This window comes from Schistocerca cancellata, chromosome 6, assembly GCF_023864275.1.
Source record: "Schistocerca cancellata isolate TAMUIC-IGC-003103 chromosome 6, iqSchCanc2.1, whole genome shotgun sequence".
Taxonomy (NCBI): domain Eukaryota; kingdom Metazoa; phylum Arthropoda; class Insecta; order Orthoptera; family Acrididae; genus Schistocerca; species Schistocerca cancellata.
Genome location: NC_064631.1, coordinates 609,105,413 through 609,119,678, shown reverse-complemented (window position 1 = coordinate 609,119,678; position 14,266 = coordinate 609,105,413). Strand labels below are relative to the sequence as shown.

The window sequence follows — 14,266 nt, the reverse complement described above, 5'->3', positions numbered from 1 at the left end:
CTGGAGGAAGGTGGTTGTGAGATGGGACCGGTGTAGTGCATTGTAATCTTGAAAGACGGATCCATCGCCGAAATGCTGGTTTTAGGGCTTTACTATCGGTTGAATGACCTCGTTCCTTTTCTACACAGCCCTCAGATGTACCCCGACAGTGATCAGAGACGTCCTACACCCGTGCGTTACACCGAACCAAAATGTAGGTGACCTACTTCCAGTCTGCTAAACTGACGTGATCGACTGAGGGGGCCCACTTGTACCTGGCCGTCTACACACGCTCCCTTACGACAGTCACCAGGCGTGATTAGATTAGATTAGATTAGTACTTGTTCCATAAATCGTGAATACGACACTTCGTAATGATGTGGAACGTATATGGTTAATAAAAGGTGTCTATACAAGATATTACATTACACAAAATATTACTTGACAATTAACATTCTTAATTTTTTTTGGGTATTAGGGAAATTACCCACTTATTATATCCAAAAATTCATCTAATGAGTAGAAGGAGTTGCCATTAAGAAATTCTTTTAATTTCCTTTTAAATGCTATATGGCTATCTGTCAGACTTTTGATGCTATTAGGTAACTGACCAAAGACTTTCGTGGCAGCATAATTTACCCCCTTCTGAGCCAAAGTTAGATTTAACCTTCACTAGTGAAGATCATCCTTTCTGCTAGTGTTGTAGCCATGTACACTGATATTACTTTTGAATTCGTTCAGATTGTTAATAACAAATTTCATAAGCGAATATATATATATATATATATATATATATTCTGGGGTAACTATATATATATATATATATATATAGTTACCCCAGAATATGATGCCATACGAAAGCTGAGAATGAAAATAGGTGTGGTAAGCTAATTTACTGAGATGTATATCGCCAAAATTTGCAATGACCCTAATAGCATAAGTAGCTGTACTCAAACGTTTCAGCAGATCCTCAGTGTGTTTTTTCCAGTTCAACCCCTCCTCAATGCATACACCTAGAAATTTTGAATATTCTACCTTAGCTACCGATTTCTGATCGAAGTCTATATTTATTAATGGGGTCATTCCATTTACTGTGTGGAACTGTATATACTGTGTTTTGTCAAAGTTTAATGAGAGCCCATTTGCAGAGAACCACTTAATGACTTTCTGAAAAACATCGTTTACAATTTCACCAGTTAATTCTTGTCTGTTGGGTGTGATAGCTATACTTGTATCATCGGCAAAAAGTACCAGCTTTGCATCTTCGTGAATATAGAATGGCAAGTCATTAATATGTATTAAGAACAGCAGAGGACCCAAGACCGAACCTTGCGGCACCCCATTCTTGATTGTTCCCCAATTTGAGAAATCACCAGTTTTTTGCATATTATGTGAACTGCTTACTTCAAATTTCTGCACTGACATACACTGCACTCATTTGTGAAGAAAGCCCGACCTCATTGATACAGGTTAAGAGCAACACTTCGAGCTAAAATACTCTTAACTGATCGAACCGCGAACAACAGTCGCATTCCTATGAAGCTGAAGTCGCGCTCACATTTTAACAATGCGGATTTCATATTTTTGCTGTATGTTTAATACATTGAAATAACAGATGAGGTACTTCCAAATTTGCAGATTGGTTGAATGTTTTGTCTGTTTTGTTAACTCTCGAGTACAGGAGAAAATAATATATGTAACTGTCGCCTGTAGCTAATGAGCTTATTTTGCATGAAATATTCTGCATTGTCATAAAATGTGTATGGCGAACAGAGCCCAACATCATAATTGTAAATCTGATGCTGTGTAGAATGTAAGTCATTTGTTGTAGGAGTCGCAGGAGGACAGCTGGGTTTGGCAACCCTGTTGAAAACAAGAAATGTTGTTCTCTGAAGTAAATATAAAGTCATCACTGGGGAACAAGCAGAATAAGAACAACCTGATCTGTAATGTACCCAGAAAGGAAGGGGGAAACAGAATGGAACTTGGCGGATTGAGAGGGTGTGTTATGTTATGTCAGGGATTACAAAATCGAGTCACGCTTACAAAGAACTTGACAGGGGGAGCCCACTTATCAGTATGTCGTTAACTACTGTAAGTGGTTTTCGACAGTCTGGATACTGACATTGGGATAGAGTTGACATCCGAGCTGGTCGCACTTACCTTGTATCTGGGAAAAAGCTTGGAATCTTGCTGGCCGTGGGAGTACGGACGTACATGCAGACAGAACATACAAGCAGTAGTGTTTGGTGTGTTCTGCTGTTAGTGATGGGCCCTGTGGTGGAAGTTTATTAACCAATGCAGTTGGTATAACGTGTGGGAGATACAGGGCTGGACCGCAGAGGTGTTGGACTGGTTGGTTACAGCATGGACTACCTTGGCTGGGCGGTGCATTGGCATATGCGAGGATGGAAAAAATTGCCTGCTAAGTGCATACGTGTAAGCCGGATTGCATGCGCAACTTGCTAGTTGCACGCTGCTACGCCGCCAGCTTCGGCCCCTGAGACGTTGTGCGCCTCTCGTGTTGCAGCGGGCTCCAACTGGACGCTGGCAGAGGGTGGCTTCCCCCAGAGGATCCCCAGCTACCGGCCCAAGAAGAGGAGGGCGCCTCCGCCACCAGCACCCGCGCCCGCACCCCCGACCGTCAGCGTAACGCCGCCACCTGCCGTAAGTCTCATCTCACTAGCTGTTTTTATCAACGGAAAATATGCGTGTCGAATCACGGGAGTGCAGGCTTTCTCGCCGAATTTCATTGATGAAATATTCTAGGGATAAGCTGGCAATGTTTCATCAAACCAGGTACATGGTTCAGAAACACCACTTCAAATATAGCACACTAACATAATGATTTTTTTACATTTATACCGGGTGATCAAAAAGTCGGTATAAATTTGAAAACTGAATAAATCACATAATAATGTAGATAGGAGGTACAAATTGACACACATGCTTGGAATGACATGGGGTTTTATTAGAACCAAAAAAATACAAAAGTTCAAAAAATGTCCGACAGATGGCGCTTCATCTGATCAGAATAGCAATAATTAGCATAACAAAGTAAGACAAAGCAAAGACGATGTTTTTTACAGGAAATGCTCAATATGTCCACCATCATTCCTCAACAATAGTTGTAGTCGAGGAATAAGGTTGTGAACAGCACTGTAAAGCATGTCCGGAGTTATGGTGAGGCATTGGCGTCGGGTGTTGTCTTTCAGCATCCCTAGAGATGTCGGTCGATCACGATACACTTTCGACTTCAGGTAACCCCAAAGCCAATAATCGCACCGATTGAGGTCTGGGGACCTGGGAGGCCAAGCATGACGAAAGTGGCAGTTGAGCACACGATCATCACCAAACGACGCGCGCTAGAGATCTTTCACGTGTCTAGCAATATGGGGTGGAGCGCCATCCTGCATAAACATCGTACGTTCCAGCAGGGCTGGGGATGATGCGATTCTGTAACATATCGGCGTACCTCTCACCCGTCACGGTAGCAGTTACAAAATCAGAATCACGCATTTCCTTGAAGAAAAAAGGGCCGATAATGGTAGATGTGGTAAATCCAACCCATACCATGACTTTCTCGTCGTTCAATGGAGTTTCCACGACAGTTCTAGGATTTTCGGTAGCCCAAATTCTGCAATTGTGGGCGTTGACAGACCCTTGGAGCCTGAAATGATCTTCGTCGGTCCACAACACGTTACTCAACCAATCGTCATCTTCCGCCATCTTTTGAAACGCCCATACCGCAAATGCCCTCCGCTTCTCTAAATCGCCAGGTAACAGTTCATGATGCCGATGGTTTTTGTACAGATAGCATCGGAGGGTACGCCTAAGTGCCAACCAAACAGTAGTGTACGGAATGCCGGTGCGACGTGCGACTGCACGAGCGTTGACTTCCCCGTGCATAGACGAACCCGCTGCAGTCTCCATTTCTTCCTGACCTGTTCAGCAGCATTACGCCTTGTGCTCAGTCGGCCACTACGGGGTCTATCGTCTAAACAAATCATTCTCGCCACAGTTGCATTTGTCAACGGACCTTTACCCGTTCGAATCCCCTTCCTATGGCGATAGGATCGTAACACTGAACTAGCACATTCCCCATTCTGATAATACAGCTTCACTAAAAGCGCCTTTTCAGGTAACGTCAACATGCTGCGACTGCTGGTGCATCTGATTCTCTCTCGCTCTTTACCTAGTTGGATAGTGCCTGACTATCTCTAGGTTAAGCAAGTTAAGTGCTTTGCACTATTCCTGCGTTTCCTAATATGTATTATAAGTGGGCCTAACGTGTGTGTTGGTCCTATTTTGTTATGAGCATTTTATGTTAGTTAATAATCGTTACTGTGGTGGTTTTTACTGCCGTAGCAGGTCGGGCCATCTTGTGGTGCCCCTTCTGTGTATCTGGTTCCCGAGGTTCGAGACCAGTCTGTTCTCTGACTGCTGTGATTTCTCATAGAAATATTGAGCGGTCTGTCTTATTCTTTCCTTTATTGGCTGCACTCCAGTGATGGTATTCCCCATTCTGATAATACAGCTTCACTAAAAGCGCCTTTTCAGGTAACGTCAACATGCTGCGACTGCTGGTGCATCTGATTCTCTCTCCCATTGCAGTCCTTTTATACACGATTGTCATGCGCAGTCACTGACGCTTTGCTGTCCAGCGCCATCTGTCGGACATTTTTTGAACCTTTTTTTGTTCTAATAAAACCCCATTGCATTCCAAGCATGTGTGCCAATTTTTACCTCTTTATCTACATTATACCGTGGTTTATTAAGTTTTCAAATTTATACTGACTTTTTGATCACCCGGTATTTTAACGCTTTGTTTTCGTGAATATGAAGATATTTTCTGCATCGTGACGAGCGAAGGTAAGCTTTCACTTTATACACTCTAATACAAAAAAGACGCGCCACAAAGGAATTACTCGAGTGGGACAGCGACCGGTAGATGTGATGTGCATGTACAGACAAACAAATGATAACAATTTCAGAAAAAATGGATGATTTATTGAAGAGAGAGAGCTTCACAAACTGAGCAAGTCAGTAACTTGTTAGTCCACATCTAACCTTCTCCAAGCAGTTATTCGGCATGGCATTGATTGTTAGAGTTGTTGGATGTCCTCTTGAGGGATATCGTGCCAAGTCTGCCCAGTTGGCGGTTTAGGTCGTCAGAATTCCCGTAATAATCCAAACGTTCTCAATTGGGGGGAGATCCGTCCACCTTGCTAGCCAAGGTAGTGTTTCGCAAGCACGAAGACGAACTGTAGAAAGTCCCGTCGTGCGGAGTCGGGCTCTTAATTCTAAACCCAGGATGGCTTGCCATGAATGGGAAAAAACTGGCGTAGAATATCGTTGACGTACCGGTATGCTGTAACTGTACCGTGGACGACAACGAAAGGGGTCCTGCTACGAAAAGAAATGGCATCCCGGAGCGTCGCTCCTGTTTGTCAGGCCCTGTGACGGGGAGCAGCCAGAGTGGTATCCCACCGCTGCCCTGGACGTCTGCTCATTTTCGCGTGGGACGCATCATCATTAAAGACAATCCCACTCCAGTCGATGATATTCCAGGCCGAAGATGTGCCTGGAGACGCCCCAGACATCGGTGGGACAGCAAAACCTGACTGTCGGCCGCCATGCGGCCTGACAGACAGTAGTGATGGTCGTGGTGCCACTTCTTTTCATAACAGGACTCCACTGGTTGTCATCCACAACACCCTTCCAGCACAGCGGTACGTCGACGATATTTTGTGTCAGTTTGCTGTTCTTCATAGCGAGCCATCCTGGGCTTACATTTCAGCGAGATAATGCCCGCCGGCATATGGCGAGGGCCCTCCAACCAGATCGGTATTTTGACGATCTTTCGCGCTGACTGGACGAAATTTGGCACGATGTCCGCCAGGAAGTAATCCAACTGCGTTATCAATAAATGCTAGGCCGAATAACATAAGGGTCAGATGTGGACCAATACGTTATTGACTTTCTCAATTTTTGAAGCTCTTTCTCTTGAATAAATCGTCTAATTTTTCTGAAACTGTAAGCATTTGTTTGTCTGTACGTGTACATCAGCGTTTTTCATCCTATACGGAAAATTCCTCGTGGTACGCCTTTTTTCTGTGTACTAACAAACTGGTCAGGTGGTAACTACAAAATTGAAGTACTATTAAAGATTCATTTTGTAAAATCGAATTAAATTATAAGAACGTTTGTATGTTGGATAGTTCAAAGAACTTAGAACAAATGGCAGTGAGAAGTAGTCACAAATTTTAAGTTCTTCGTATTGTTTTTCATCCCTTTCCTTTCTTCATACACCAAAAAATGATCGAGGATGGCATCTTGAACAGCACAGTAATCGCAGTTTCGAGAAAGTATTAACTTTTGAAGGTGTTTTATTTTGTTGGCAGCCGTTGTGAACATTTCCTTCCGTTTTTAAGACCAGAATTATGACACTAGCAGCTATGAAGTACGAGGGCTGCCGAGAAAGTAATGCGCCGCATTTTTTTTCTCAACCGAAAACAATGCTACGAATGCGAAACGTTACATTATACTTGCGCGTAAGCACTGCGTCTTGCTGGTGTTAAGTAGCAAATTTTCGTTGAAGCAATACCACAATATTGTATATAGCGCCCAGTGCTTTCCTATTTTCCTTAAGCTTCCGTAGTGTTAAGCCCAAGTTTTTTTCTTTTTAGTGACGTTGTTTTAGCTTGTATTTGCTCTTCTTTCCCCATGCATTTGTAACAGTGATCTTCTGTAAACAGAACTCTATCTTCTGCACACTGAATTTATGTACAGTATTACTCTGTCAGCAAATGTATTACTAATTTTATACGTAATGTACACTTCTAAATCTATTATATTTGTAATAGCCTTGTAGAGGAAATTCCATGCTCACTTTAATGTAAAATGCTCTCGTTGATCACAAATAAGGCACAGTCTTACGCGCATGTATTTAGCATGCTCTGCAGCCCAATTTTTGGTGGTCGCTTGAGCCTGTATATTTGTAGCAGTTGGCCTTAGCCTCTGGCATGAGGTACACGTAAGTTGGCAAATATTCTATCCTGTGACGCCTATTATAATTTTATGTTGACAGGGGCCTCTCTACCTGTAGGAATTTACGAGTCAGCATTCCATGCTGAAGTACAATATATGTAATCTGGCTGCTATCTAAAGCCATGGCTTGCGATAATTTTTGTTCTTTTGTTTCTGAAAAGAGCCGCTCAGCTTCATCTAATCTAATGTATAATCATGTGATGTAACAAGTGAGTACGCTTACCTCACAAATATTTTTGAAGTTTTGTAACTGGTTGTATACATTTTTAGGGCCTCGTTTACTTCTGAAGAAGATACTTTTACAAATATCGAAACCTAGGTCATGGGCTATAAACCTTTATTTGCAACTGGTTGGCTGATTTTTCCCTCTTCAGATTTACACAGTTGCCAACCTGACTGTCACTCAACCGACAACCAGGAGTGATGGTCTGGGTTGCCGTTTCGTTTCATAGCAGGACCCCTTTGGTTGTCACCGGCGGCACCCTTACAGCATACCAGTACATCTACGATATTCTACGTCCCGTTTTGTTGCTCTTCATAGCAAGCCATCCTGGCCTTAAATTTCAGCAAGATAATGCCCACCCTCACACGGTGAGAGGTTCTACTGCATCTCTCCGTGCTTGCCAAACCCTACCTGGCCAGCCGGATCTCTTCCTAATTGAGAACGTTGAGGACATTATGAACAAGATCCGTCAACCAGCCCTGGGTTTAGACGATCTAACGTGCCATTTGGACAAAATCTGGAATTGTATCCCTCAGGACCACCATAACAACTCTGTCAATCAGTGCAAAGCCGAAGAACTGCTCGGATAAAGGCAACAGGTGGGCCAACGCATTATTGACTTTCTCAGTCTGTGAAGCTCTTTCTCTTGAATAAATCCTCCAATTGTTCTGAAACTGTAATCATTCGTTTGTTTGTACATGTCCATCACGCATGCCGATTTCTGTCCCATTCGGACAATTCCTTCGGGGTGCGTCGTCTTTTTTTCCTTATAAAATATACTACTAGCCAACGGTCTTGCCGCAGTGGTAATATCGGTTCCCGTCAGATCACAGAAGTTAAGCGCTGTCGGACTGGGCTAGCACTTGGATGCGTGACCATTTGGTCGGCCGAGCGCTGTTGGCAAGCGGGATGCACTTAGCCCTTGTGAGGCAAACTGAGGAGCTACTTGATTGAGAAGTAGCGGCTCCGGTCTCGTTAACTGACATACGGTCGGGAGAGCGGTGTGCTGACCACATGCCCCTTCATATCCGCATCAAGTGACGCCTGTGGGCTGAGGATGAGACGGCGGCCGGTTGGTACCGTTGGGCCTTCATGGCCTGTTCGAGCGGAGTTTAGGGTTTTTAATGTTTACTACCAACGACTATCCTGGAACCGGTAGCAATGGCTAGTTGCCTACCTAACAGCTTCCAGGGGCAACATAATTTTTATTTTCAATATTCAGCGTGATGTCTGACCGAGTTTAAAAATTTAAGACGCTGTCTTAATCTACTCATTAAGAGGTACAATCTTATAACTTTGAAACAAAATGCCAGGTATTGTAGTTAGAAACTGTATGTTGGTGTTGACGCAGCGTAACTGACGGCGCGCAAATAACCAGACTTTATTCATCCACTGTTTGAAAATGAGAGCACCTTTCAAAACACTTTACACATAATTTCAGACATTTCTGAAACTTTCTCTCGCTGATATCCCCTACAAAATGATGAAAGGAAAAAAATTATTGCTTACTATATTTTCACTTTTCATGCAGTCAAACTTCAACATCAGGTATGACGTTTTGATTGGTTAGTTCTTTACTACCGACTCTATTCGAAACACAGTTTGCGTACAGTATCCACATATACCATTGACTGTACCTGCAAAATTACCTGCAAAATTATATCTTTGTACGACACGTAGTTCGGAAGATATGACGTCATACACACTGAGATCCCGCTTAAAATGTGGCATGCTATATTCATACATGGTTACATAACGAGAGCACTTAGCGACTTCCAGCAAACTTGAAGCATAACGTCAAACATTTCCATACGTTTTCCCGCTCACTTGCTACACGTCAAATATTTAACACAGTAATTCATCTGTAAAGTAATCAGACGTTGAAGCTGCTTTATACATGGGAATTGGATTCTTTCAAAAATCAGAGGTTTATTGATCACCATCTAATTCGAAACAGTTTATTTATAGTATATCTACAATGATGTGTTTTAAAAATTCTGTTTGCTGCATATTCATATAAGGATCCCCTATGGGGAGAGCAGAACCTGACATCCTTAATTTAGGGCGCAAGTCATGCGGAAGATGCGAAGCCGTCCCTCCGCTGCTTTGCATACCAGGTCGGCAATTGTTTACGGTGGTCGGCACTAATTAGCGTGAGTGGGTGCAGCAATAAGGCTTGATGTGGCGCTTATGCCGCGAAGCGGAAATTGCAGCACAGTTTCTCGCCTTACGGCCCACGCCCTTGCGGGAGCAGCGCATTCTCCAACTTTCCGTAGCCCTTCCTGAGTTGAAAGTCGCTCGTTTGGTAGCTAGTGGCTACAGGATTACAACTGCGGGAGCCGTGGTCAAAATGTTGCACTCCCTGTTAATTACAAGTAAAAATGGAAAACGACGTAAATTATATTCTCCGGAAATATGATGTTAAACTGTCAAATTCTGACCGCATTGCTGTATCACACATTTCTTCCAACCAACTTCGCATCAACAACGTGCTTAGGATCTGAAGTATGGGTGAAGTGGGGAGAGGGGAAGCAGGGACGAAGACTAGCATTGGTTTCGCGGTGAATAGCGAAATAGTTTCAAGATTTCAGCAGTGGTGCTGGCACACTTGGCAGAGGCCCCATTACGCGTTCCGCCTTTCGTCTGTCTGAGACGGAGCTGGTTTCGAGCCAGGATCGGGTCAGTTTCCATCCACTCCAACATCCTCTGGGTAGGTGTTTTCCTCCTCCTATTGGAACACACTTCAGGATAGTTCATCTTCATCGCACAGTCTTGGATGTACTGCTGCCATCTGTCTGTCTTTACATGTGCATATAATAAACGTTTTCCAAGTGTATTTCCAGTGTTAACACCATAGAAAATTACGAATACTGACTTTCAGGGCGTAACTACTGACGATATTCACCGATCAAAATACCAAACTAGTATGGAAAAGTGAAGATATGATCAGAAACATATCAGGATGCTATGAAGCATGTAGTCATAATTATACCCAAAGCCATAAATGAGTGGAACAGAAAAAACCAAAATAACTGATATGAGATGTATAATATCTAATCAAAAGTTTATATAAGATGTATAATATCTAATCAGAAGTTTCCGGACATCTGCTAATGGGCTTTCACATGGGGGTGTGGCCACCTGTTGCTTTTACCATGGCTTTAGCTCTGCTGGAGACACTTTAAGTGACGTGTCTCAATGACTGTGGAGGAATGGCAGCGCATTCTTCTTCGAGAGGCGAAAGCAGAAAAATTAATGTTGTTAGAAATTAGGATCTGAAGCGATGTGAACGTTCCAACTCATCCTAAAGGTGTTCCGTTGATTCATATCGGGACTCTGGGCCATCAGTCCATTTCAGGAATTTCACTGTCACGCTGAAACACTCAGTCATCGTCTCTGAACTGTTTCCCTACTGTATGCAGCACACATCGCTGTAAAATGTGTTAATGTCCTTCTCCGCATGTAGCTCTTTTTTTTTTAAGCGCAATAAGGGGATCACACCCTAACGACGAAAAACATGCCTATACCGTGATACCACCTCCTCCGTACTTCGCCGTTGGCACTACAGATGATGGCAGGTAAGGTTCTCCAGCTATTCGCCAAATCAAAACCCTTCCATCGGATTTCCAGAGGGTGTACGGCTTGATTCTTCACTCCAAATCACTCGTTTCCATCCACCACACTCCAGTGCCATCGCTCTTTAGACCACCTCAAGCGTTGCTTAGCACTGACTACAGAAATTGGTGGCTTATGAGGTGCTACTCGACCATTTTATCCACCCTTCTCATTGCTCGACGGTCCCTGTTCATCACTACGTGAAGTCTGACCGGTCTCGGTTTAGCTGTAGTGGATCGTTGCGTTTCCACTTCACACTCAACAAAAAAATGGTTCAAATGGCTCTGAGCACTATGGGACTCAACTGCTGTGGTCATAAGTCCCCTAGAACTTAGAACTACTTAAACATAACTAACCTAAGGACATCACACACAGCAATGCCCGAGGCAGGATTCGAACCTGCGACCGTAGTGGTCGTGCGGTTCCAGACTGTAGCGCCTTTAACCGCACGGCCACTCTGGCCGGCCTATCATCAACATTCGACTTAGGGAGCTTTAGAACCGTTGAAAAGTCCACGATGGATTTTCTGTTTAGTTGACATCTAATGATCAGTTCATGTTCGAAGTCATTGAGTTCTCCTGCTCGACCTGTTCTGGTCTTAACGTTACTGTGCTGACAACACAACACTCCCTGCCGTCTTTTATACTGGTGGGTCCATCTCTCGTGATATCGAGTGGTGAATTCCGCATCCCGTAAGAGTTGTCCGGATACTTTTGATCAGATACTGGACAAGTTTTGTAAACGTAGAAATGGAATCCTCGTGCCAATTCGATACGAGGAAAAACTTAGTGGGTCCTAGAGAACTGTTGCCACCAGCACCCGACAAATACCTTAAAGTTCAGAGTGTCTGAAACTAGTCGGTGTTTGTTGGAGTGGCACTCAGGGCGGATTTCTGTACACGTCAGTGAGTTGCCACTGAAATGTGCTGTTCCGCCCCACCAGACGAAACTCTGCGTTCCTTGGCGAGCAGACACGGCTGTTGACGAGCGCCTATTGGTGGATCACGCCGGTCAATCACGCGAGCTGACCCCAGAGTCTGGCTGCTGACGCGACGTGCCGTCGCGGATTCCTCACAAACAGGCGCCGATAACGACGGGCAAATGGAGTCAACGCTCAAGAAAACATTTCAATCTAAATCTATTCATTTGCGAAGGGCTAGTAATTGGCACTAGCCACCAGTCTCTCGTGTGGTTTGCCGCAGTTCTCCATTTTTTCATATCTTGTGCCAGTCTATCCATAACTACGTAACTACTACTCCGAGTACTGTCTATAATCTATTCTGCATACGCCAGTCTTTCTCTCTGCTCCTTCCACTGTCGAGTTAACTATTAGTGGATGGTATAGCAGGTGTCCCACTAAGATAATCCTAAGAATATCTGTATGGTGCGAAAAGTGGCAATTGACCCTGAATAAAGAAAATTGTGAGTTATTCACATGAGTACTAAAAGAAATCAGCTAAATTTTGATTACGCGATAAGTCACACAAATCTGAGGGCTATAAATTCAGCTAAATACTTAGGGATTACAATTACAAATAACCTAAATTGGAACGATCACATAGATAATATTGTGGGTAGAGCAAACCAAAGACTGCGATTCATTGGCAGAACACTTAGAAGGTGCAACAGGTCTACTGAAGAGACTGCTTGCACCACGCTTGTCCGCCCTATTCTGGAGTATTGCTGTGCGGTGTGGGAGCCGCATCAGGTGGGATTGACGGTGACATCGAAAAAGCACACAGAAGGGCAGCTCGTTTTGTACTATCGCGAAATAGGGGAAATAGTGCCACAGAAATTATACTTGAATTGGAGTGGCTATCATTAAAACAAAGGCGTTTTTCGTTGCGACGGGATCTTCTCATGAAATTTCAGTCACCAGTTTTCTCCTCCGATTGCGAAAACATCTTGTTGGCACCCACCTACATAGGCAGAAATAATCATCACGATAAAATAAGAAAAATTTAAGTGCTCGTTTTTCCCGCGCACTGTGTGAGGATAGAACGATAGAGAGACAGCCTGAAGGTGGTTCATTGAACCCTGTGCCAGGCACTTTATTGTGAATAGCAGAGTAATCACGTAGATGTAGATGTAGATCCTCTTTCTGGTAATGGTGTACACTGCTTAATATGTCTACTTAATTTGTAACGCTCTTCGATTGCACTACACTTGCACTTTCTTCTCCTCCGGATTTCAGATGGTCCTTGTCTCTTTTTCATTCAGTGCTTGTGCTCCAGACTTCAAGCAATTTCTTCCTCATGTCTATGTCAGTAACCGTTTCTTTGTCTCCGCCAGTCTGCTTCCTTGCGTCGGCATTCCTGTGTAGGTCAGCTCCCTAAAATATAATAATTCTTTCACTTATTTCACTGCTGTGTTGTTCCCAGTTTTGCTATTGATGAAGTCATTATTCTCATTTCTACTATTACTGTATCCATCACCTTACTTTTTTTTTGTTTCTAAAGAATCTCGGTGCTTCAGTAGGTTACTTAAGGTCCTCCTTATAGCCGACCGGAAGTGCTGTGCCGTCTGATCGCCACCTGTGCCCCTACTTATCTCAGTACTAATCCTTTCTCTGTAAAATGTGAAGAGCGATCATAAACCTTATTTCTATCAGTGCCATCTTTCACACAGCCGCACAGTTTCTCGTTTCCTTTGATAATAACTTCGAAAATTCTTTCTCTGTTGTGTACGCGTTATTGATGACTTTCCCTATAAAAACATGAAGTGCTGAGAAGTCACTTGTAACCGGCTTATCGGTTATTCGCTGTTATATGACTTTTATCCTGCCTAAGTATATGGTTTCCAAGGCGCACTGCTACTTGGCAATAGTGGAATGATAATTCTTGTTTCTAAAGAGAATAAATACAATGCTTAAACCGTACATGCTCCTGTCTTTACCATGCTGAGCTTTGAAAACGAACATCGCAGTCATATGATGGGTGGAATAACGCAGAATCCTTGTCATTACTCGCTGTAACAAGTGGAGACGTCTGTCACATTTTAGCTGAAATCAAGCACTGCTTAGAACTATTGAAGCGGTCAGCAGAAGAAAGTACTTACCCTAGATTTAGTGAGGATTGATTTGCTCACATTATCTGTTTTGTTTTCGAATGTATCACGTGTTAGTAAGAAGTGGTTCCATATGAACAGCTAGAATATGCTGCCTGCTATATAAATTGCTTTGTCGTACTCTATTTATGTTCTTGTATTTGAATCTAACCCAACATATTATATAACACAATTCAAAATACGCTCTTGTGGGTTAGCACTTTCTTCCGCCGACGTCTTCAGTTAAGCGACGTATTCTAAAAAAAATGGTTCAAATGGCTCTGAGCACTATGGGACTCAACTGCTGTGGTCATCAGTCCCCTAGAACTTAGAACTAATTAAACCTAACTAACCT

At 43.4% G+C, this 14,266-nt stretch overlaps 1 protein-coding gene and 1 pseudogene across 1 annotated transcript in view; both read left to right on the top strand.

Annotated features, from left to right (window-relative positions):
• LOC126088450 (ras-associated and pleckstrin homology domains-containing protein 1-like) overlaps positions 1-14,266 on the top strand; it is a 350,087-nt gene that overhangs the window by 273,847 nt on the left and 61,974 nt on the right. Inside the window, exon 3 of the mRNA XM_049906592.1 lies at positions 2,510-2,646. Within this exon, the coding sequence (XP_049762549.1) occupies positions 2,510-2,646 (137 nt within the window). The remainder of the gene's footprint in view (positions 1-2,509; positions 2,647-14,266) is intronic.
• On the top strand, positions 8,038-8,155 carry LOC126089941 (5S ribosomal RNA; annotated as a pseudogene).